Genomic DNA, 27,208 nt, shown 5'->3' with positions numbered 1-27,208 from the left:
TTTTATGTCTATAACTGTAGCGCTGCGGAATCTGTTGGCGCTCTACAAATAACCGATAATAATAATAATAATAACTGTAGCCAACTTTAATTTTGGTAACCTTCAGAAGTGAAAGGGGGATTAACAACCGGAGCATGCCTAACAGCTGTTAACTCAGGTGACCTCCCCTGCCTCTGGCTAAACCCTGATGGGGATTTTATATGATTTCATTCATTTTCCCTTTAGGATTTTGGCATACCATAACCTGTTTTATGTCCCCTTTAGCCAAATTTATTTTCTATCGCTTCCAAAAGGGGTTACAAATCCGCTCCATTTTATATAGAAAGAATGAGAGGAAAATTCCTTCAAAGGCATTAAAATAGGGACTGGCAAATTAAAGGAAAATACAGATAAAGGAGACTTCCCAATAAATATATACATATATATATATATATATATATATATATATATATATACCCATAAACAAGGGACTGAATACATACATAGCAATACCAAAACAGGAAACTCAATAACCATAAACACGAAAAAATTTCAAAGGAATTTGCAGCAACCACATAGGGATTCAAACTCTAAACCTCCCGCCATTGTAGCCGCTGAGCTAACCACCCCATCCTCACCGCTCGAACCCCAGAAAATGAACTGAGACAACATGGCTACCTCCTAACCAAACATCCACCAAAATAAAAACGCTAAAGGCTCTGACAGGAAACCCTTCGGACCTTCGACCAAAACTAAAAACACTAACCCCCCGTTTTTTTTTTTGTTTTTTTTTTATATACTGGATACATATACCTAAAACCACAATAGAAAAACACCAACCAATAAACAAGGCTACAGGCCAAGCTGCCCGCAAATACCCTCCCTCCATGCACCAAATAATCATTATCATAGCGATCTTAGGAAGAAACCTGTAAAGTTGGGAACCACCCCAAATATGCCAGCCCCTACACACCTAAATTGATACCAAGAAAAGTTTTTTTTTAGCAGTTGAGGCCGGGTTTGAACTCACAACCTTTGGGTTAAGAGGCATTAGACTTAAGCACTATGCCCGTACAGCAATCCAAGACCCTCTATATGCCTCCTGCTGCTCCCGCCACTTAATTGATTCATTTATTATTATTATTTTTTCATTTATTTTTTTACCATTATATACCTCCCGAACAATTTCCAAGTTGGTAGGTCAGTAATTTTACGACTCCTATGAATCCTTATATGGCAGCTGATATTGAGCTGGTCCCCTGCCGTGATGCTCCCACAATGGTCGCCTATAGCTCCCCCATTTGCCGTATCTGCTCCTGAAAACCCCCTACCATGAGGCAAGACCTTGCACACCCCTGTTCCCCCAAACTATGCCCCCTACCTACCAATTTGCCCCGTGAACCTAACCCCTACTTGAACACCTTCACACCACTACTAGAACCCCCCCATTGAAATACCTAGATTATATACTGCCCCCATGTCAGTCCCTTAAGAGCCAACTAAAACCCCAGGGTTAGATGCCCCCCCTGCACCCCCCCATGAAATGTATGCCAATTGTTCCTAAATTAAGTCCCCACCCCCCACCTCCAGGAATCCCTAATGTAAACCCCCCCACTCCAACTTCCAAGCTGCTCTCTGATCTCTCAACTTTCCCTCTTAATCAGGCCTTTCTACCTCTCCATTTCACCCCGGCTTCCACATTAATGTACCTACTATCCACCCACCCAGAGCTCCTAGACTGTCTCCAAGCCCTCTAGCCCCACACCTATCATACTCCCAACAAGGAAACCTCCCCAACGGCCATACCCTGCTGCGTCTCAAGTCCACTGTTGCCTCCCGCATAGGCTCCGTCCCATGCTGGATCCTGTATGCCTGCCTACAGTCCTGACAGGGCCCTGCTCCGTCCCACATGGCTACCCTGCGGGCGCAAAAGATTTAACAGGCACCCTGGCCGACCACCGCTCCAGCAGCACTGTGAAAGCCCGACATCAGAACAGCTCCTTTCCCACCCTGCACAGAGCTGAGCCATGCTGCCATAATCCACCTCCTTCAATTTGCAGCGTCTGTCCTCCGCACAAGATCCAGCCCCACCGGAGCCCTTAAGCAAGTGGTCTGCCTTTACCCACCATGGCCCTGACAGACCCCAGACAAGGCCTTACATCAACTGCTCCCTCGGCCCAGAAAACCATGGCCGTGACCATTCCCGCACCAAACCCTGTACTTGTCCTTGCAAGAGCCTTTGCTCGCCGTCACCTCTGGGACCATGCTCACCATTTCTTGCCACTTCCTCTTTCTAACGGTCCCTCAGACAATCATCCCCGTCTGAAAAACCCCTACAGCATGCTGAGCCACGCTGCCGTATACCGCTCCAGCCAGCTGGATCTAAGCCCCGTACATGCACCTGCGATTATGCTGTCCCCCTGAGGCCCTCATCCCTACACTACTTACCTGCCCCCAGCGAGCTCAAAGCCCACCGTCTGCACCTCCGGACACCTGCCGCACTTAGTATCACCATCCCCCATCCTCCGCACATCTGCACATCGCTGCTCTCAGCCTTACCTGCCAGCCTCCAGTCCGATGCTCACCATAATACGGCTTCCACCCGCTGCAACCGAAGGACAGGTAGGATCCACCTGCCATTGCCACAGGTCCCGCCATGCAGCTGTGCAAAGGGAAGCAGCAGCTTCTCCTTGCACTTTCTGGACGCCATTCGATGCTCCCGGTCCTCCTCCTGCTCCGCCCTGTAATGGCAAAGAACACAGCTCCTGACATGCAGCCCCATAGCACAGGTGCAAAACCACCTGCCGTTCACCGGTCCCGCTATCCTACTGTGCGCAGGAAAGCAGCAGCTTCTCCTCACACGGTCTGCTCCTGAATGCCACACTTCCGTTTAATTCCTGCGTTACCACTCAAGAGGCCCAACCTACTGGCCCCCATATGACCCCTTCACTTGGCCTCCATGGGGGTCACAGAACCCTTTCCTCAATTATTCCTTCAGGGTTCCTCTGTCTGCAGACAGGCAGTTGGTAAAATTGTAACTAGGGCTAGAGTTAAGTTATGCTGCAACGCATTAATGTACATTGTGTCCCTAGTGATATTGTTGGCTCAGTAATATGACAGCTGAGACATTGTGATGGCCAATCAATTCCTGCGTAGGCAGTGAGCCTATCGATACACTCTCTAAGACATTAGATTTTATTTGTATTCTATATGTACAAGAATATGAGTCAATTTAATATAAAAAATTCCCTTGTACATGTGTTTTGTTACACTCAGATAAGGATAATCAATTGTAAAACATTATAAATTCAGTTACCAAGAAGTTGAGGTAGTCTGTGGAGGGTTTTGTAACCTTAGATTGTAAAAGAGCTTATCTACTCTAACTGATATCTTGAGAATGACATGGCTCAGGTTTTCTGCTTTAATTAAAAGCACATAAGAATACAATACTGCTATCAAGGTTACACTGAGGATTACAGGCCCAAATGACCTTTTTACTGGCTGACTGAAAGCATTAGTATACGATTTCTTCATGATCCAGATTTTAAATCAGGAATCTCTCCTTCTTTCACCATGAAGCTCAAGCATTCTGTTAGTAACACAACCAGAGGAAGCTTAAAGAGACAGTCTACTCAATAATTTTTATTGTTTTGCATAACCAACAATGTTATATTAAAGGGATACTAAACCCATTTTTTCATGATTTAGATAGAGCATGTAATTTTAAGCAACTTTTTATTTACTCCTATTATTAAAGGGACATTAAACATCTTGAGATTTTAATATAAAATGATAAATCGTATATATAAAGACAGCTCTGCAATATACTTTCATTATTTATTTTGTCCCCTTTTCCTGTAATTCCATTCTGAAATTGTGAAACCGCCGCTCCCGTAGCCCACCGCCACCTACATTATATTTATTAACCCCTAATCTGCCCCCCTACACCGCCGCCAATATATTATATTTATTAACCCCTAAACCTAAGTTTAACCCTAACCCTAACACCCCTAACTTAAATATAATTTACAGGTAAAAGAGTTGATTACTTTGGGGCAATACCCCGCAAAAGGCCCTTTTAAGGGCTATTTGTAATTTAGTGTAGGGTAGGGCTTTTTTATTTTGTTAGGAAGATTAGATTAGGTGTAATTAGTTTAAAAATCTTGTAATTTGTAATTATTTTTTGTAATTTAGTGGGGGGGGGGTTTGTACTTTAGATAATTTTATTTAATTGTAGTTAATTTAGGGAATTAATTTAATTATAGTGTAGTGTTAGGTGTAATTGTAACGTAGGTTAGGTTTTATTTTACAGGTAACTTTGGGTTAGACTTAGGTTTAGGGGTTAATAAATTTAATATAGTGGCGGCGGTGTGGGGGGGCAGATTAGGGGTTAATAAATATAATGTAGGTGGCGGCGGTGTAGGGGGGGCAGATTAGGGGTTAATAAAAAATGCAGAAGTGCAGGAATGCAGGAATCAGCCCATTTTTGATTCAGCACCTGGGTGTTGCTTGCTGATTGGTGGCTAAATGTAGTGCTGACTCATAAATAACTACACGGGATTGGGCATAAAGTTATCTACACTGTATATGGCACACATGAACTAGCACTGCCTAGCATTGAAAAACTGTCAAAAATACACTGAAATAAGGGCTTCAAGTGCTTAGAAATGAGCATATGAGCCTACTTAGGTTTAGTTTTCAACAAAGAATACCAAGAGAACAAAGCAAATTTGATGATAAACATAAATTGAAAACTTTCCTGTAGTATATCAGTCTTATCCCGCCTATAGTGGTCAGTTCAGCACCAAAATACCAGGCTGAAACGATCATCTGAGGTTGCTGTGTTCCTTGTTCAGAGAAGAATTGCCTGGTATTTTGGTGCTGAACTGACCACTATAGGCGGGATAAGACTGATATACTACAGGAAAGTTCTACTCTGTGAAAAGCATTACTGGGCTAAAAAGCTGCACCCAGGTGGTAAATCCCATAGCTGCCTCAATCTTACTAGAAATAGCAAGATTGCGCTATTTCTGCATGCCCCACAGGTAGGGCACAGCAGAAACAGAGTTGCAGAGTTACCGATGTTTTTTTTTTTTTTTTTAAAAGGTTAAAACTATAGTAAAGTTGTTAATAGGTAGAGAGGGGAGGGTTAGAGAGCTGTTTGGGGGGCATCAGGGAGGTTGAGAGTTAAGGGTGGATACTACCCTGCAGAATATATATTTAAAAAAAAAACCTAAATTTTTTTTTAATTTTTTATACTGGCAGACTTTCTGCCAGTACTTAAAATGGTGGTGACCTTTTGGGGATGGGGGAGGGAAGAGAGCTGTTTGAGAGGGGTCAGGGAGGGATCAGGGGGTGGCATGTGTCAGGTGGGAGGCTGATCTCTACACTAAAGCTAAAATTAACCCTACAAGCTACCTAATTAACCCCTTTACAGCTGGGCATAATATAAGTGTGATGCGCAGCGGCATTTAGCTGCCTTCTAATTACCAAAAACCAATGCCAAAGCCATATATAACTGTTATTTCTGAACAAAGGGGATCCCAGAGAAGCATTTACAACCATTTGTGCCATAATTGCGCAAGCTGTTTGTAAATAATTTCAGTGAGAAAACTAAAGTTTGTGAAAAAATTTACGATTTTTTTTTATTTGATCACATTTGGCGGGAAAATGGTGGCATGAAATATACCAAGATGGGCCTAAATCAATACTTTGGGTTGTCTACTAAAATAAAATATATATAGTAGATATAAAAAAAAAGACTCTATTTCTGTTTAAAATTAGTGATAGCAAAAATGCTAAAAATGCTCTGGTCTTTTGGGGAAGTTTTTGTCTGAAATGCCCAGTCCTTAAGGGGTTAAAAAAAAGAGAATTAGCTTTACAGTAGCAGCAAGTCAAAAAACAAAAACAGAGGATATCTGAAAAAATGTTCACAGATTTTTCAAATAAAATATCAGTGTACGCAAACAAGAAAAACACCATTTTAATACCTACCCCCTTTGTTATAGAAAATATAATGGAAAATAATGTAAACCTACTATTTGTTGTTAACCTTTTAACACTTCCTTTTCTCCCTGGGCCACGTGAAGACAATTGCAAATTTATATATATAATTACGTGCATCCCTGTGCAATGGCTTTTAGACCAACGCATGTGCGTTAAGACCCAGCACTGTGGGAGTGCACTCAACTGGGAGCATGCGTCTTTGCTAGTTCCTGAAGCATATGGCGCATAAAGATTGGACAATGCCTCTTGTCAACCAATTTTCAGTAAAACCCCTAATTTGAAAACGTACCCCGGAGTGAAGCAACAAAATCGCTACACATTTTATATATGAAACAAAAACACACAGAATTGAAAAATTAAGAAATAAAAAATAATTTCCTTTTTGCTTCATGTGTCTTTTTTTACTTAAAGGGTTAAATAATAAGGTTATAGTGTGTATTTTTTCCATAAACACAATAGTAAAAAGAAGGGGTTATCCTTATATTTATATGATCATTTTGGTAAAGCTATATAACTTTGATCTGCACATAGGGGCTCCGATGAGCCTAAATGGACATTTATTCACACCTGGTGATCCCTATCACCACAATGATCACCTGGCTATTAAAACTTATATAGGGGCTTTATTTTAATGAGGGGCTTTTTGGCTTTAAAAGGTGGTCTTGGTGGTCTCTAGGCCTTTTTCATGGCCTGTTATAAGGATATATATATCAGCCATGATATAAAGTGTATTAAACGTGCATTCTTATTTTTTAGAAAATCGTGCCTAAACGTTAACCCCCAAGACACCGTTTGAAAGGGAAGGCAATTACCTTTCAAACGGTGGTCCTTGCTTTTTTTATAGTGCTTAAGGGAGCTGAGATTGAGGAGTTTTAAGTCCACTCCCTGCATCCAGCTCCCTTATGCCCTGTCGTCCTGCCCAGCACCTCCAGGTTTCCAGGGCTTAGAGACATCACTAATTTCATGTGTGATTATGTCACCAGCATCCCTAGAGCACTAAACCACCAGGGATGTGGGGGTAAGTGCAGTGGCATGCAACAAGATCAAAAACCTTATAGCGCTGTGGAATTTGTTGGCACTCTACAAATAAATGATAATAATAATAATAAAAAAGCACCCCCCCCCTTGGGTTGATGAAACATGTTCATCATGTGCTTTAAATACATTGTGCTGATGATGAGCACATTTTGTCATTTATACCTAAGGGGATAAAATTGCATGCTGTGTATAAATCAAGACAGTTTCATTTTAACTTCACTGTACCTTTACTATAGTGAATTAGTCAAGTGTGAATTCAATTTCAATTGTTTTTTTCTCCACATGTGTTCTCTCCAAAGAGTAGAAGAGATAAAGGATTCACAGATGGGTTTTTATTATTATTGTTATTATTATTAATACTACTATTATTATTAATTAGTTTTAGAGCACTAACAGATTCCACAGTGCTATAAAAATGGGTTTAATATGCAAGGTAACAATTATGGGAGACAAAGGGATAGGGATAGAGGGCCCTGCCAAGAGTTGTTGTAAATCAGCTCTTATAAAGGTGATCTAGAAAAATACAGCTAGGCTCATAGGCTTACCGTACATGCTAAGGGGTTAAAGGGGATGACAAAAGGAGGAGAAGAACTAAGATAAGAAAATTTTAGGGTATATTGTATGCATCTCTGAACAGAAGAGTCTTTAAGGAGTGCTTGCAAGTTTGAAAACTAGGAGAGTCTTGTAGAGCGAGGCAGAGAACTCCACAAGATCAGCCTAGAGAAGGCATTATTAATGGATTGTAAGGGAGATAGATGGCAGATAGGGAGGCTAGAGAGGATGGAGTTGCAATAGTCAAGGCAGGAAATGATGAGAGAGTGGATTAAAGTCTTAGTTGTATCTTGTGTGAGGAAGTGGTGAATTTTGGATATATTTTTAAAGTGGAAGAGGCAGGAATTGGCCAAATACTGGATGTGGTGATTTGAGAGGAGGAAAACAATAGCAAGTACCCATGCTACTGTAGTTGCACCCAGCAGTTTAATGTCCCTTTAATATAAAATGGTTTTATGTTTAGATAAATTCACTTCACAGGAAGAAGGTTGCCTAGTATGTCAACCTATCTGCACAGTTCACTAGCAAACAATGCTCCAAAGCTGTTTTGTACAGAAATGTTAAATGAATCAACTTGAATGTTTACCTGAATTTTAACAAATTCAATAAAAAATGTATTGATTCCGAGAGAATAAAATCTGTTGCTAAGAGCTAAAAAGTGAGTCAATTATGTATATCTATAAAGAACTGTATGTATATGATATTCATTCTTTCTCTCTAAACATAAAATCAAAATAAAGAGAATATGCCAAGATGGTCGCAAATTAATTCAATTAAACTTTTCTGTCAATGTCTAATACAAAATTCCTCTCACATAGGACAGTAGCTTTGGGCAAATACAAGACAATCTTTAGAATTGGATTTATCAAGTTGAATGTGTGCATCTATGTATATGTATGTATATATATATATATATATATATATATATATATATATATATATATATATATATATATATAATTAACAGTTCGAGTAAAACACTCACAGGTCTTAAGCTGTCTAAGGCAATTTATCTATTAAAAAATTGTTAATGTTTGAGCTTTTAAGTGAAGCTTTTGCCAAGACTTCTGCTCTCCTACACCACAAAGTTAAAATGTTATATATATAGCAGCCATGACATTAAAACTACTGACAGGTGAAGTGAATAAGATTAATTATAGTGTCATAATGGCACCTGTCAAGGGATGGGATATATTAGGCAGCAAAAGCTAGTTCTTGAATTTCATGTGTTGCAAGCAGGAAAAATGGGCAAGTCAAAAGATCTGCGTGACTTTGACAAAGGCCAAATAGTGATGGCTGGACTACTGGGTCAGAGCATCTCCAAAACAGCAAGTCTTGTGGGGTTTTCCCAGTAAGCAGTGGTTAGTACCTACAACAAGAGGTGCAAGGAAGGACAACCGGTGAATCAACGTCAGGGTCATAAGCACCCAAGGCGCATTGATGCACATGGGGAGAGAAGGCTATCCTGTCTGGTTCAATCACACAGAATGTAGCTGAAATTACAGAAAAAAATTAATGCTGGCAATGACAGAAAGGTGTTAGAACACACAGTACATGACAGTTTGGTGCGTATGGGGCTGCATAGTCGTAGACTGGTCAGAGTGCCCATGATGACCCCTGTCCACCGCAGAAAGCACCTTCAATGGGGGGGGGGGGGTGAGTGTCAGAACTGGACCAGGGAGCAATGGAAGAAGGTTGCCTGGTCTGATGAATCACATTTTCTTTTAAATCAGATGTATGGCTGGTTGCGTGTGCATCCTTTACCGGGGAAAGAGATAGCAGCAGGATGCACTATGGGAAGAAGGCAAGCTGGCAGAGGCAGTGTTATGCTCTAGGAAATGTTCTTCTTGGAAATCTTGGGTCCTGACATTCATGTAGATGTTACTTTGACACAAACCACCAACCTAGAGTTTGTTGCAGACCACGTACACCCCTTCTTGGCAATGGTGTTCCCTGATAGCAGTGGCCTCTTTCAGCAGGATAACGTACCCTACCACACTGCAAATATTGTTCAGGAATGGTTTGAGGAACATGACAAAAAGTTCAAGGTGTTGCCTTGGCCTCCAAATTCCCCAGATCACAATCTGATTAAGCATCTGTGGGATGTGCTGGAACAACAAATCTGAGCCACCTCACAACTTGTAGGACTAATAGGATCTGCTGCTAATGTCTTGGTGCTAGACACCACATGACATGTTCAGAGATTTTGTGGAGTCCATGTCTTCATAGTCTCTATCCACTCACCTCTCCCTAATTAATAAGGGCAGGGCAGCAGTGAGCAGTGAAAACTTATCCGAGAAAACAGTTAATTGGAAAGTTTGGTGAAAACTGTTCTATTGTTTATTAGGTTATTCTACTGGTTAGTTAGGATTGCTACATGTTTAGTTAACGCTCTAAAAGAGCTAGGCTTTTGTTTGTAGTTGTTTTTTAAATCACCTGTGAATGTGATTGAAAGTGTGGCATATGTTTATTTTTGGAATAAAAACTGTTCTTTTCTGCAATTTCAAGTCTGCAAATGTTTATAGCCTAAAGAAATTTGTTGTTTGCCTGAAAACAGGTATACTATGTGATTGTTCTATCACAATATGGTGGAGAATGCAGGCACAACACTAAATGGTGTGTGGGAATAAAGGTTTTCTGAAAAACTGCTGATAGAAAAACCTTGCTGTGATGTTGTCAGACATTTGCAATAAAGATGGAAGAGCTGGTAAAGGCCTTGGTGCAGGCTACTGCAGTTCAGCAGAAGACTAATCATTTGTTTGATGCATAAGTTAGCAGTATAATTGAAGCTCAGCAGGAATACAGGGCTGCACTGACAAATGTTCAGCAACAAGTATTGCTGCCATCTGCAGTTACCCAAACTATGGACAAAGAACAAAACATTGAAATAAATGACTATATGCATAAGATGACAGAGGCGGATATGTTGATGCCTACCTCACAACTTTTGAAAGGATTGCTGCTAGAGAAAAGTAGCCACATGAGCAGTGTCCAGGGCTGCTAGTCCCATGTCTGAGTGGAGAAGCCCATAAAACCTATGAGGATTTGTCCCACAGCCAGGCCCAGGATTATAGCAGGCTGGGAGTCAAACCAGCAATTCATGCCAAAAGGTTCAATTAATGGGTTTATGATGGGGGACAGCCCCAAGCATATGACTAATTATTTATAAATACATATTTCTACATATATCTGATGGTATTGTACAATATATAATAATAATAATAATATATCTATAACGATATAAACAGATGATTATATATAGGTATAGATATATATATATATATATATATATATATATATATACTGTATATATATATATATATATATATGTATATATGTATATATATATATATATATGTATATATATATATATATATATATATATATATATATATATATATATATATATATATATATATATATATATATATATATAGGAATATGCATTTAGAGATACATAGAACATATTCTGCTATGTGCAGATCATTGGAATGTGAAATATTTACAGTAAATACATAGTTAAAATCTTTAGTAATCTGCCCAAAACAGGTTTTGTTATCACATTTAGGGCAGATTACGAGTTGAACGCAAAAGCAATATTCAACTGAGTAGTACCAGCACACGCTAATGTGTGCTGTTATTATGAGCTAGTTGTAATGCGAACACAACCTTGTGTTCATATTGTACGGAAGCATTGCGCTCATAATGGGAGCCTCATACTTAGCACAGAACCTAAGCGCAACGAAGGGGGTAAGTAGTGCAGCAATGGGCAGCAATTTAAATATATATATGTATTTTTAATTATATTTATTTTAGTTTTTTTATTAGGAGGTATTTGCTATTTAAAAAAAAACTCTCTTAAACTGTGCAAGTGTTGCATTTTTTTTTACACATTTGTATTACATATTTAGCATTATTTTATTACTTGAAATGCTTTGTTGTACAAAAATTATTTTTCATCTTTATAATTAATTAATTATATATTTTTTACCTACTGTGTTACTGTATTAGAAGGTATGCCCATGTAGCTAATTTGTATCAAGTACATGTATACAAATTAATTTGGCTCTCGACTGGTCCGACCAAGTGATTCTGCTACATCAGGAACATCCTTTCACTTGACCGCTGACCAGCCAATTGCAGGATTTTGCCAGATGCACAACCACTGTTTGATTGTACAAATTTAAATCCACACTAGGTAAACTACCACTATAACCTCTGAAGAAGAAGTGTTTCTACTTCAAAATGCATTAGGACCTCCAGTGGGGTCAACTGGCAATACGGGCTCTGTCCCACCACTCGTATGGTACTTGGTGACGTTTTGGATACATCCTTTACATACCGACTTGTAACGCAAGTGGAATTTTAGGGTGGTGAAGTACTTGTTTTTTCTCCTGAGACTTACACTTACCTCATACGATTGAGGGTTTACTCTGTGGGGCCGATTTACTATGCCCCGAATGGGGCCAACTTATGACCGCTGCTCCTTAACTGGATCTGCCGCCTCTGAGCGACATACAGAAATCAACACGATCGAATATGATCAGGTTGATTGACACCCCCTGCTAGCGGCCGATTGGCCATAAATCTGCAGGGGGCGGCATTGCACAAGCAGTTCAATAGAACTGCTTGTGCAATGCTGAATGCCGACAGTGTATGCTGTCTGCATTCAGTGATGTCTGGTGGACATGATACCCAGACTTTGATAATATGGCCCCTATGAGTATACTGTTTGCCTCTTTATGGATAAAGATTCACTATTATCTAGAGGATTATATCTTGTGGATGTGGACTTATTAGGTCATTGAACCATTTATACAAATATAATTTTGCCTTTGCACTGTGTTTTTTTTTTTTACATTGCAATTTGGTTTGAATTTGTGAGGGCTCCTCATTCTGTCGATTTTATACTCTAGCTGCTACTATAGTTTTTCCTAATTAGCACTTTACTGGGCATTTTGTTGGTAATTGGTATCTTGCAGCTTATCTTGCAGATTTCTCTCATTTCAATATATATATATACTGTATATATATATATATATATATATATATATATATATATATATATATACAATCAAGAAAAGGAAGACGAGGATACTGCAGAACTCTGGGCCAAAGTGGTTTATTCAAAATCGTATAAGTATGGCACTAGATCAGTGTGCTAAGGTAGGCAGGATCTGACGCGTTTCAAGCATGCTCAGTGCGCTTCATCAGAGATCTCAATCTAAATATATAAAAAACGAAGAAATACTGAGAAAATGTATCAGTATTCATTTGTTTCCTTTAAATTACCTTAGGGGTTAAAAATACCTCTAGCGCACTGGAGAGCTGTACTAATCCCGACCCTTCATCACAGAGCTCTGATAGAAGGTTTTTTAGCACAGACCCTGGGATCTGCTTCACTATTAGCTCGCCCCGGGGCTCTGTGAAGAAGGGTCAGGATTAGCGCAGCTCTTTAGCGCACAAGCGCATAAGTATGTAACGCTACAGGTGACCTTTTTCCCCTCTAGCAAAGGAACCTTTACATTTGTTTAAAGAAAACAAATGTAAACGCTTGATAAACATTCAGGATTAATTTTTTTTGTACAGCAGACGAATATTTGGAACTAAATTTTTTAAATGTTAGGTCTGAAAGATTCAGCAAAACCAAATTGTTTGCCCTTGCACATGTCTTGAAAAAACACATACATATAGAGGAGTAACAACACTTTTATATCCGCTCAAGACTAAAAAATATAAATATATTTACAAGGTTTTTTTATCTCTTAAAATGTTATCTCATTAGAGAAGCTCAGAAGTTTGTGGAGAAATTTGAAGGAGCACTGGGAAAAGGCAAAGGAAAGAAGTTTTATGCATACAAAGTAATGATGCTAAAGGTAAGTACCACTTGCCTACTGTATATTAACATACACACGCACTTCCTGGTTCTGTTTTATCTTTTTGTAAGAAAACATTATTGTTATCATATATAAAAGGGACAGCAGAGTGAAAATGTAATATTCTTGGTATCCTTTGTTGAAGAGGTAGGCAAATTGCTGCTGGGAGCTAGCTTGTGATTTGAACATGCCTCTTGTCATTGTCATTTTATCTCCAGAAGTGAGGTTTGCATTGCTATTGTTATTTTTATTGCTAACAAAATAATATAAGCTGAATAAATAAATTGACATTGATTTTTTTCTCAAAAAAATTACTTTTTTACATTCAAACTAACACAGCACTTTCTTGAACATAACTTTACATTTAATATTAATATGATTTAATCAAAATGTAAAGGGCTGCACACTTCATACCACATTATCTTTACATCATATATAAGAATCTGTGTTATCTACTGCTTTACAATCTTAAGTGGTTTCTGAATATCTTTTGTAGCACCTTTTGTTTGGTTTAAAGGGACATTAAACAGCAAGGGCTAGATTACAATATCACGCCCGAGTTAACTTGTCAATATTTGTTTATGGGCTAAACAATGAGTTATTCTCTCTACCTTTTGTGCACAGTGGAGGATTTGAAACTCAATTTTTGCCTCCAATAATTTTAAAAGTTGTTGTATTTTGCCAGGAAATCAACTTCCCCCAACAGTGATTCAACCTACTCCCAGCTGATAAATGGCAAAAACCACAAAACTGTCCTGAGATGGTTCTGAATCACTGTACTAGCCCTAGCTAAGCTTAAAAGCTGTGTATACAGCAATGCTATGGCATAAAGGGAGTCTGTGTAAAATATATATATATATAAATATATATATATCGCTCAAGTGCAAACCCATCAAGAGTAACCTACAGCAATAACCTGAAGGTAGTTATAAATATGTTACATTCCAATGTTCTACAAATAGAAGAAAAGTTTCTATTTATTTTTACATATATATTTCTAAAAATATAAATAATGTATTTTTATATATATATATATATATATATATATATATATATATATATATATATATATATATATATATAGTGCTTTCCCTATTTTGTGGCATTATAACCTGGAATAGGAATGGATTTTTGGGGGGATTTTATCATTTGATTTACACAACATACCTACTAATTTGAAGATGCAAAATATTTTTTATTGTGAAACAAACTAGAAATAAGACAAAAAAACTGAAAATTTGAGCGTGCATAATTATTCACAGCCAAAGTCAATACTTTTTAGAGTCACCTTTTACAGCAAGTCTCTTGGGGTACGTCTCTATAAGCTTGGCACATCTAGCTGCTGGGATTTTTGCCCATTCTTCAAGTCAAAACTGCTCCAGCTCCTTCAAGTTGGATCGGTTCCATTGGTGTACAAGAATCTTTAAGTCATACCGCAGATTCTTAATTGGATTGAGGTCTGGGCTTTGACTAGGCCATTCCAAGACATTTAAATGTTTCCCCTTAAACCACTCGAGTCTTGCTTTAGCAGTATTTATGCTTAGCGTCATTGTCCTGCTGGAAGGTGAACCTCTGTGCCTGAAACAGGAAGTCTGGAAGACTGAAACAGGTTTCCCTCAAGAATTTCCCTGTATTTAGCGCCATCCATCATTCCTTCAATTCTGACCAGTTCCCCAGTCCCCAGTCCCTGTCAAAGAAAAATAGATGGTGTTCTCTGGGTGATGAGAGGTGTTGGGTTTGCTCCAGACATAGCGTTTTACTTGATGGCCAAAAAGATAAATTTACGTCCCATCTGACCTGAGTACCTTCTTCCATATGTTTAGGAAGTCTCCCACATGCCTTTTAGCAAACAGCTGCTTCAGGGTTATATTCTTTCCATTTTTTAATAATGATTTTAATGGTGCCCCATGGGATGTTCATTCAAAGTTTTGGATATTTTTTTTATAACCCAACCCTAACCTGTTTGGAGAGCTCCTTGGTCTTCATGGTGCTGCTTGCTTGGTGGTGCCCCTTGCTTAGTGGTGATGCAGACTCTAGAGCCTTTCAGAACAGGTTTATATATACTGAGATCTTGTGACAGATCATGTGACACTTAGATTGCACACAGGTGGACTTTATTTAACTAATTATGTGACTTCTGAAGGTAATTGTATGCACCAGATGATTTTTAAGGGTTTCCCAGCAAAGGGGGTGAATACATATGCACACACTAGTTTTCCGTTTTTTATTTTTTAGAATTTTTTTAAAACTAGTTATTTTCTTCATTTCGCTTCACAAATTTGAACTATTTTGAGTATGTCCATTAGATGAAATCCAAATGAAAATCCATTTTAATTCCAGGTTTTAATGCAACAAAATAGGTAAAATGCCAAGGGGGCGAATACTTTTGGAAGGCACTGTATATATATATATATATATATATTGTTGTTTTTAAAAAAAATACATTATTTACATTTATAGAAATATATACTTAAAAATAAATTGAACATTTTCTTCTATTTGGTAGAACATAGGAATGTAAAATATTTATAACTACCTTCTGGTTATGGCAGTAGGTTACGCTTGATGGGTTTGCACGCAAGCAATAAGTGTCAAAAATGTTCCCATTTGTGCTCTTTATTAAAGTCTATACGGAGAAGAAGTTAGCATGTGTCGGTTATCCGAAGTCCTGAAGTTAGCTTGCACAGGCTTTCGCTCATGTGCGAACATTTTACTTCCATCTTGTAACCCACGCACGTTAAAAAACGTTTACTTCTGCCGGTGTTTGAGCGAGAGCAAACACGCTAAATAGCGCTTAATAAATGCAAGATACTGCCTGAGAATAATATGTAGATGCATTTTCTATTAGTTGTTTAAATGTTTAAGATATAAGTGTAAAGTTTTATTTTTTTTATAGATAAAGTGTTTTTAGTTTCATTAAAGTGATGAGTGTCACCATTTTGAAACCTAGGTTTTCCTTCTCTTATCCTTTCTGGTAAGGCTAATTAGGAACTTATAAAAGTGTTCAAACCATGGGCTCCATGTACTAAGCCAAGTAAGCTGCTTTTGAGCCCTAATCACACTAACATGTTTGGGGTAATTGACAGGCCTTTCTCTCTTGCGATTGGTAGCACAAGAGAAGGGTGCTGCATTATATACATGCTTAAGTGTGTAATGATATATGGGCAGCAGACATACAGAGGCCTATTTATCAAGCCGTCAACAGCAAATATGCTGGTATTCCGCAGCGTAATTGTGGCAAGCCTAATTTGACCTATTTATCAAAGCCTACAGACCGGCAAAACTTGAAATCTGTGACATAACATACGATCCGCCGGTCTCAATCCGACACAGATCGATGCTTACGTCATTACAGATGTTCCGAATACAAATTCGGCACTATCTGACAACTTTTGCTAGTTATCAACTTTCTAACAGGTACGCTCGCCACTATTCCGGCCCATCATACCTGCTTTTCAATCCGCCACCCTGGAGGCCACGGATGCCATAGGAATCAATAGGAGTCTGAAAGCAACGAAAGCTCATGTTCGATGCTGCCAGATTTCCCATTAATTTTCATGGTAGAAAAACAGTAAAGTTTACACCTAACACCCTAACATAAGCCCTGAGTCTAAAAACCCCTAATCTGCTGCCCCGACATCGCTGCCACCTACATAATGTTATTAACCCCTATCACGCCGCTCCCGGACCATGCCGCAACTGTAATAAAAGTTATTAACCCCTATTCCGGAATGAAGGTAGGAAAAATCTGACTGGCTTATTGAATCAGCCAATCAGATTCAAGTTCAATCCACCAAAATCAGCCAATCAGATTGAGCTCGCATTCTATTGGCTGTTCCGATCAGCCAAATAGCCGTCCTACTTTTCTAATTTTCCTACCTTAATTCCGATTGGCTGATAGAATCCTATCAGCCAATCGGAATTCGAGGGAAGCCATCTTGGATGACGTCATTTAAAGGAACCTTCATTCGGCGAGTAGGCATCGGTGAAGAAGGATGAATCCGCGTTGGCTGGAAGAAGATGGCTCCGCTCCGGATGGATGAAGATAGAAGATGCCGCTTGGATGAAGATGTCTGCCGGTCCGGATGTCCTCTTCTGCCCGGATAGGATGAAGACTTCTGCCACTCCGGATGTCCTCTTTTGGTCCATCGGTGCCCGGTTGGGTGAAGACGACTCAAGGTAGGGAGATCTTCAGGGGGGTAGTGTTAGGTTTATTTAAGGGGGGTTTGGGTTAGAGTAGGGGTATGTGGGTGGTGGGTTGTAATGTTGGGGGGTGGTATTGTGGTTTTTTTTTACAGGCAAAAGAGCTGATTACTTTGGGGCATGCCCCACAAAAAGCCCTTTTAAGGGCTGGTAATAGAGCTGTAAACTTTTGTAATTTAGATTAGCGTAGGGAAATTTTTTATTTTGGGGGGCTTTGTTATTTTATTAGGGGGCTTAGAGTAGGTGTAATTAGCTTAAAATTCTTGTAATTTTTTTTATTTTTTGTAATTTAGTGTTTGTTTGTTTTTGTAATTTAGTTTATTTAATTGTAGGTAATTGTAGGTAATTTATTTAATTAATGTATTGATAGTGTAGTGTTAGGTTTAATTGGAACTTAGGTTAGGATTTATTTTACAGGTAATTTTGTAATTATTTTAACTAGGTAGCTATTAAATAGTAAATAACTATTTAATAGCTATTGTACCTAGTTAAAATAAATACAAAGTTGCCTGTAAAATAAATATAAATCCTAAAATAGCTACAATATAATTATTTGTTATATTGTAGCTATATTAGGGTTTATGTTACAGGTAAGTATTTAGTTTTAAATAGGAATACTTTAGTTAATAAGAGTTAATTTATTTCGTTAGATTATAATTAGATTTAATTTAGGGGGGTGTTAGGGTTAGACTTAGCTTTAGGGGTTAATACATTTATTAGAGTAGTGGCGAGGTCCGGTCGGCAGATTAGGGGTTAATAAATATAATATAGGTGTCGGTGATGTTAGGGGCAGCAGATTAGGGGTACATAGAGATAATGTAGGCAGATTAGGGGTTAATTGTGTAATACAGGTGTCAGCGATAGCGGGGGTGGCAGATTAGGCAGATTAGGGGTGGCAGATTAGGGGTTAATAAGTGTAAGGTTAGGGGTGTTTAGACTCAGGGTTCATGTTAGGGTGTTAGGTGCAGACTTAGAAACTGGTTCCCCATAGGAAACAATAGGGCTGCGTTGGGAGCTTAACGCTGCTTTTTTGCAGGTGTTCGGTTTTTTTTCTGTCCAAACTGCCCCATTGTTTCCTATGGGGGAATCGTGCACGAGCACGTTTTTCCAGCTAGCTGCTATCGTAAGCAACGCTGGTATTGAGGATTGAAGTGGCGGTAAATATGCCTTTACGCTCCCTTTTTGGAGCCTAACACAGCCCTTCAGAGAACTCTAAATTTAGTTGCAGCGGGGTCCGGGAGCAACGGGATAGGGGTTAAAGTTTTTAGTATAGTGGCAGTGTTTAGTGACAGGGTATAAATAAAGTTGGTAAAAAGTCGAATAGCAGCGAGATCAATGACTGTTAGTTAACAACAATCCCCTGCTCATCGCCCTGTACTTGGTGCGCGGCTTTTTGACAGCTTTTTTGATAAATAAGGAGAGAGTATTCAGGTCCGCGGCAGCAATGTTAGGCGATGTTAGGCGAACGTATTGGTGCTGTCGAATGCAGCATAGTTGACGTCTTGATAAATAGGTCTAACAGGGTCCATTCAAGTTGAGGATCTGCATTGTATCTGCAATGCTAAAAATAGTTAATTACATAATTAGGGGTCAATTTAGGAATAGGAGGATAATGCATCGACACCCCATCCTTTCTGATTGGCTAGAAACGGAAGTTAAGAAGCAGCGGTCGTAAGTTAACTTAACTTAAAAGGTGGTGGTGGTGGACTGAAATCATCCTGATACAATATGATCGAGATGATTGATGGCCCTTGCTAGCTAGAAATGCTTGTGCAATGTTAAATGTTGACAGTGTATGCTGTCGGCATTTAGAGAGGTCGAGCAGACATGATTGCCTACAGCGAATCTTGTCTGCTCGACCTTTGGTAAATCTACCACCTAGTCTTAAAAAGGTCATTTTTTTATACCAGTAATTTCACACTTTTTTAAAAAAAAAAACTCTCTTGTTGTTGAATGGGTTTAAAGAAAGGAAAACACATTACATATTGGAGGGTTTTGGGGTTTTTTGCTTGTTTTTTACAGCAAATACTCTATAGTTAAGAAAACGATTTCAGGGGACAAGAAAGTCAAACTTAAAATTACATGATATCTAAATATTGAACCACTTGAAAGTGATGCAGCATATCTGTAAAAAGCTGACTAGAAAATATGACATCAACAGGGCCGATTTATCAAATGGCGGGTGGACATGATATGATGTAGCATATCATGTCCGCCTGACAACGCTAAATGCCGACAGCATATGCTGTCGGCAATTATCATTGCACAAACATTTCTGGTGAAATGCTTGTGCAATGCCACCCCCTAAACATTCACGGCCAATTGGCCGCTAGCAGGGGGTATCAATTATCCTGATCAGATCGGGATGATTGCAGTTCGCCACCTGAAAGGTGGCGACGGGTTAAGGAGCAGCGGTCTTATGACCACTGCGTCTTAACTTATGTTTCCGGCAAGCCGGTAACATCGCAGGTAGAAAGCAGCATCTGCTGCTTAATAAATCTACCCCATTTCCCTCCTCAATTTAAAGGACCATTAAATAGAATAGCATTGAATAATTAACACGTGCATAATAAAAAGATAATGCAACAACAATTACTCTATTAAATAAACAGAAGATTTTGTTCTGATAAATGTATTTTTCTCCATTTTCCAGCCCCCTGAATTATGTGAAAGACACCAGCCAATCACAGCCTAGTACAGTATATGTATATAGTGTGAACTTGTGAACATGCTCAGATTAGTCTGGTGCAAAATTGTACAATGTAAGAAAAATAAATTAAAACTGCATGCTCTTTCTGAATCATGAAAAATAAATTTTGACTGTAGTGTCCCTTTAAAAAAGTTTACTATGAAATCTTACAAGATGTAAGTAAAATCCCATGAGAGCACAGTAAAGCAAAGTGTGAACTCAGTACTAATGAAGCTGATTGGTTGTTTTTTTACCATGAATGACAATAGCTGAATGATAACTTCTCATAGAGCACTTTCTCTGTGAGAGGTAAAATACTTTCCTTTTTTACCTAGAGATGTTCATGTCAGCTTTTTAAATATATGCTGCATCACATCCAAGTGATTTAGCATATGAGTTAATGTCCCTTTAAATGTTCACAATTCAGATAGAATTCACACTTTAAAAAAACTTCTATTATGAAACTTACACCTTTCTCTAGTTGTCATTTTTGAAATGTAGTTCCTTTCGATGAGAGCACAGAGAGGTTGCTTGCATGTGTCTTGAGCCCTATTGTATAAGATTATTGCCATAAGACACACACATTCCCTAGCCTTCCACAAATGCAGGAACAAAGCCAATAATTAAAATATGGAAGCAAAAACCTTGATACACAGGAACAAGTCTAAAAGCCTTTGAATATTGCAGTAGGATGTTTAGTATCCTTTTAAGGAAAGACAGGCAATTAGGACTGATTTTATGTATATGTATTAGAAATAAACAATAGATGTTTGTCAGAGAGAGGCATAATTTAAATGTAGCTTCCATTGCATAATATTATGTTACTTATCCATTTTCACATTTTTCATTTCTGACATTTCTTTTCTTGTGGAAAAGGAACACTGCTGCTGTTGATACCTTTATTCCTCAACCAGGATTAAGAATAACCAATGTTTGGTTGGTGCTCTGACAGCGGGAGCTTTGCCAGTACAGTGAAGGATAGGTCCCTGGCTTGTGGTCTTTAAGCCTCCGGATTAGTGTTCTCCACTTCTCCAGCATGAATTCCACAGCTGGAGACAAAATTTATTTGATCAGCTAATGCTCCTCTCCCACAGGTAAAACCTGTTATTGCTATGAATATCTGGGGCTGGACAATCTAGAGTAAAAAAGAAAAATTTCTTTAGCAATTTTAATTAATTCCAATTTTTTTCCTCAATAGGGTTAAAGGGATAGAAAGAACACAACTGAAATGTCCTTGGGTGTATTTACATTTTAATTCAAAGTATTTTTGCTTCTAGTAAACGTTATTACTGTTTGTAAGCAGCATATGCACATATACTGTGAGAGTTCCATGCACAAACATTCAAACACCACACCTTCTCAGAAGGTCAGCAGTGACTTGTGTGACATAAATTAAAAGGATATGAAACCCATATCTGGCTGGATATCAGTGAAAACCGATGGAGGAGAAGTTAAATTATAATCTCCCTATGCACGTTGCGTAGTACTGCGCAACTTGCGTAGCTAGATTGTATTTTTAACTCCTCCCGCCTGGCGCACTGCTCAGAGGAAGATACTTCCATTCTAAAGCCAGCAGAGGTTGGTATAGACTTGGCTTGCAATTAAAGTATATAAAAAAAGAAAATCTTAAAAAAAAAAATTCTCTAATATTTAATTTATTTTCTTCTCTTTACCTATCTCCTTGTAGCAGTTTTCCTAATTACTTCAGATGGACTTACATCACTGTTTGTCTTCCTCCCCTCCATCGTCATTTTTTTTATTAAATATTAATTATTTTTCATTCTAATGATTTTCCCATGCGCAAAGCCATGTCACCTGAATTCCAGTAATTGCCATCCAGCAGATCAGCCATATCCCACCAGTATTATAGTAATTGCCAGTAACATCAGCCGTGGTTAGCTCACACCCACATTGAGAGCTTTCTGATATAAACTTAATTTATGACTCATATGATCATAAGTAGTTTTAAATAATTCCTAACTGGGGAGGTAACTTGGAAGTCTTGTGGTCCTTTAACCCCTTAATGACCGAGGACGTGCAGGGTACGTCCTCTAAAAAAATAAGTTAATGAATGAGGACGTACCCTGCACATCCTCGGTCTGGAAAGCAGCTGGAAGCGATCCTACTCACTTCCAGCCACTTCCCGGTTATTGCAGTGATGCCTCGATATGGAGGTATCCTGCAATAACCCTGCATGGCCATCCGATGCAGAGAGAGCCACTCTGTGGCCCTCTCTGCAGTGGACATCGATGGCCGGTATCGTTGGTGGGTGGGAGCCGACGTGGGAGGCGGGTGGGCAGCCATCGATGGGCCGTGTGATGTGGAGGGGGCGGGATCGGGGACGGGATTTTCGGAGGGGTGGGGGGTTGGTCTTGGGGGAGGGGAGCTGCACTAAAGAAAACGGAAAAAAATTAAAAAACACAATTTTTTTCTAAGATAGCGCCCATTAAGGTAGATGGGGAGGGTTAGAGAGCTGTTTGGTGGGGGATCAGTGAGGTTTGGTGGGGGATCAGCATATGTAAATATGCTTAAAAAAAAAAAAAAATATACCTTTTATTTTAGTACTGGCAGACTTCCTGCCAGTACTTAAGATGGTGGGGACAATTGTGGGGTGGGGGAGGGAAAAGAGCTGATTGGGAGGGATCAGGGGGTCTGATGTTTTTAGATGGGAGGCTGATCTCTACACTAAAGCTAAAATTAACCCTGCAAGCTCCCTACAAGCTACCTAATTAACCCCTTCACTGCTAGCCATAATACAAGTGTGATGTGCAGCGGCATTTAGCGGCTATCTAATTACCAGAAAGCAATGCCAAAGCCATATATATCTGTTATTTCTGAACAAAGGGGATCCCAGAGAAGCATTTACAAACATCTGTGCCATAATTGCACAAGCTGTTTGTAAATAATTTCAGTGAAAAACCTAAAGTTTGTGAAAAGGTTTGTGAAAAAGGGAACGATTTTTTTTATTTGATCGCCTTTGGCGGTGAAATGGTGGCATGAAATATACCAAAATGGGCCTAGATCAATACTTTGGGATGTCTTCTAAAAAACAATATATACATGTCAAGGGATATTCAGGTATTCCTGAAAGATATCAGTGTCCCAATGTAACTAGCGCTAATTTTGAAAAAAAAGTGGTTTGGAAATAGCAAAGTTCTACTTGTATTTTTGGCCCTATAACTTGCAAAAAAAGCAAAGAACATGTAAACATTGGGTATTTCTAAACTCAGGACAAAATTTAGAAACTATTTAGCATGGGCGTTTTTTGGTCGTTGTAGATCTGTAACAGATTTTGCGGGTCAAAGTTAGAAAAAGTGTGTTTCTTTCATGTAATTGGCAAGAGTCCATGAGCTAGTGACATATGGGATATACAATCCTACCAGGAGGGGCAAAGTTTCCCAAACCTCAAAATGCCTATAAATACACCCCTCACCACACCCACAATTCAGTTTTACAAACTTTGCCTCCTATGGAGGTGGTGAAGTAAGTTTGTGCTAAGATTTCTACGTTGATATGCGCTTCTCAGCATTGTTGAAGCCCGATTCCTCTCAGAGTACAGCGAATGTCAGAGGGACGTGAAGGGAGTATCACCTATTGAATACGATGATTTCTCTAACGGGGTCTTTTTCATGGGTTCTCTGTTATCGGTCATAGAGATTCATCTCCTACCTCCCTTTTCAGATCGACGATATACTCTCAATTTACCATTACCTCTACTAATAACTGTTTTAGTACTGGTTTGGCTATCTGCTATATGTGGATGGGTGTCTTTTGGTAAGTATGTTTTTTATTTCTTAAAGACACCTCAGCTATGGTTTGGCACTTTATGCATTTATATAAAGTTCTAAATATATGTATTGTACTTATATTTACCATGAGTCAGGTTCATGTATTTCCTTCAGCAGACTGTCAGTTTCATATTTGGGGAATTTAAACATTTAAGAAATGTATTTCTTACCTGGGGTTTAGTCTTTTTTTCAATTGACTACTGTCTTGACATTGCGGGTATTAGGCCCGCGGGTGCGTCAAATGCTAAACTTTATTGCGTCATTTTTTTGCCGTGAAAAAAGACGTTTATGACGCAACTTCGTCATTTCCGGCGTCATACGTGACGCAAAGACCTTTCACACGGCGGTGTCATTAGTGATGCAAGTGTGTCATTTCCGGTTATTTTTGGCGCCAAAAAAGTTTACGTTAAGTTGTGCGTCATACTTGGCGCCAAATTTTTTTGCATTATTTCAATACCCCATTGATGTTTGCCTCTTGCTTTTATCTCTATCAGAGGCCTATGCTTTTGCATTTTTCCCCTTCCTGAAACTGTCATTTAAGGAAATAGATAATTTTGCTTTATATGTTGTTTTTTCTCTTACATTGAGCAAGATGTCCCAAATCTGATCCTGCCTCAGAAGTTTCTGCTGGAACATTGCAGCCTGACATCGGTTCTACCAAAGCTAAGTGCATTAGTTGTAAAAATGTAGAAATTATTCCACCAAATGTCATTTGTAATAGTTGTCATGATAAACTTTTACATGCAGATAGTGTTTCCATCAGTAATAGTACATTGCCAGTTGCAGTTCCTTCAACTTCTAATGTACATGATATACCTGTAAATTTTAAAGAATTTGTATCTGATTCTATTCTGAAGGCTTTGTCTGCATTTCCACCTTCTAATAAACGTAAAAGGTCTTTTAAAACTTCTCATTTAGCTAATGAAATTTCAAATGACCAGCAACATAATAATTTATCCTCTTCTGATGAAGATCTATCTGATTCAGAAGATCCTTCCTCAGACATTGACACTGACAAATCTATTTATTTATTTCAAATATTATTATTATTATTATCGGTTATTTGTAGAGCGCCAACAGATTCTGCAGCGCTAGAGTATATGCGTTCTTTATTAAAAGAAGTGTTAATTACTTTGGATATTGAGGTAACCAGTCCTATTGACGTTCAGTCTAATAAACGTTTAAATGCTGTTTTCCTATTCCTGAGGCTATTTCTGATATGATTTCTAGGGAATGGAATAAGCCAGGTACTTCTTTTATTCCTTCTTCAAGGTTCAAAAAATTGTATCCTTTACCAGCAAAATTTATAGAGTTTTGGGGAAAAAAAACCAAAGTTGATGGGGCTATTTCTACTCTTGCTAAACGTACCACTATTCCTATAGAAGATAGTACTTCCTTTAAGGATCCTTTAGATAGGAAGCTTGAATCCTATCTAAGGAAGGCCTATTTATATTCAGGTCATCTTCTCAGACCTGCTGATGTTGCGGCTGCCTCAACTTTTTGGTTGGAGAATTTAGCGCAATAAGATTTGGATCCTGATATATCTAGCATTACTCACTTACTGCAACATGCTAATAATTTTATTTGTGATGCCATTTTTGATATTATCAAAATTGATGTTAGATCCATGTCTTTAGCTGTATTAGCTAGAAGAGCTTTGTGGCTTAAATCTTGGAATGCTGATATGACATCTAAATCTAGATTACTATCTCTTTCTTTCCAAGGTAATTTATTTGGTTCTCAGTTGGATTCTATTATTTCAACTATCACTGGAGGAAAAGGAGTTTTTCTGCCTCAGGATAAAAAACCTAAGGGTAAATCTAAGGCTTCTAACCGTTTTCATTCCTTTCGTCAAAATAAGGAACAAAAACTCAATCCTCCTCCCAAGGAATCTGCTTCCAGTTGGAAGTCTTACTCTAATTGGAATAAATCCAAGCCATTTAGGAAACCAAAGTCTGCTCCTAAGTCCGCATGAAGGTGCGGCCCTCATTCCAGCTCAGCTGGTAGGGGGCAGATTAAGGTTTTTCAAGGATTTTTGGATAAAATCTGTCCAAAAATCATTGGATTCAGAGCATTGTCTCTCAGGGGTATCGAATAGGATTCAAAGTAAGACCTCCTGTGAGAAGATTTTTTCTCTCACGCATCTCTGTAAATCCAGTAAAAGCTCAGGCTTTTCTGAAGTGTGTTTCAGATCTGGAGTCTTCAGGGGTAATCATGCCAGTTCCTCCTCAGGAACAAGGTTTGGGGTTTTATTCAAACCTATTCATTGTACCAAAGAAAGAAAATTTATTCAGACCAGTTCTGGATCTAAAAATTTTGAATCGTTATGTAAGAGTACCAACTTTCAAGATGGTGACTATAAGGACTATTCTGCCTTTTGTTCAGCAAGGACATTATATGTCCACAATAGACTTGCAGGATGCATACCTTCATATTCCGATTCATCCAGAATACTATCAGTTTCTGAGATTCTCTTTTCTAGACAAGCATTACCAATTTGTTGCTCTTTCATTTGGCCTAGCAACAGCTCCAAGAATCTTTTCAAAGGTTCTGGGTGCCCTACTATCTGTAATCAGAGAACAGGGTATTGCGGTGTTTCCTTATTTGGACGATATCTTGGTACTAGCTTAGTCTTTACGTACTGCAGAATCTCACACGAATCAACTAGTGTTGTTTCTTCGGAAACATGGTTGGAGGATCAATTTACCAAAAAGTTTCTTGATTCCTCAGACAAGGGTCACCTTTTTAGGCTTCCAGATAGATTCAGTGTCCATGACTCTGTCTCTAACAGACAAGAGACGTTTAAAATTGGTTGCAGCATGCCTGCACCTTCAGTCTCAGTCATTCCCTTCAGTGGCTATGTGCATGGAAGTTTTAGGTCTCATGACTGCAGCATCGGACGAGATCCCTTTTGCTCGTTTTCACATGAGACCTCTACAGCTTTGCATGCTGAATCAATGGTGCAGGGATTATACAAAGATATCACAATTAATATCCTTGAATCCCAATGTATGACAATCTCTGACATGGTTGATAGATCACCATCGTTTGGTTCAAGGGGCTTCCTTTGTTCGGCC

At 38.7% G+C, this 27,208-nt stretch overlaps 1 protein-coding gene across 1 annotated transcript in view; it reads left to right on the top strand.

Moving 5' to 3' along the window:
• The window catches only part of TMC2 (transmembrane channel like 2), a 212,269-nt gene that overhangs the window by 5,347 nt on the left and 179,714 nt on the right, over window positions 1-27,208 (top strand). The window contains exon 3 of the mRNA XM_053715757.1: window positions 13,361-13,451. Coding sequence (XP_053571732.1) covers window positions 13,361-13,451 — 91 coding nt within the window. The remainder of the gene's footprint in view (window positions 1-13,360; window positions 13,452-27,208) is intronic.

The sequence above is a fragment of the Bombina bombina genome, chromosome 5 (genome assembly GCF_027579735.1).
Source record: "Bombina bombina isolate aBomBom1 chromosome 5, aBomBom1.pri, whole genome shotgun sequence".
NCBI lineage: Eukaryota > Metazoa > Chordata > Amphibia > Anura > Bombinatoridae > Bombina > Bombina bombina.
The sequence above is the reverse complement of the archived record's forward strand: the minus strand, read 5'-3'. Positions and strand labels throughout refer to the sequence as shown.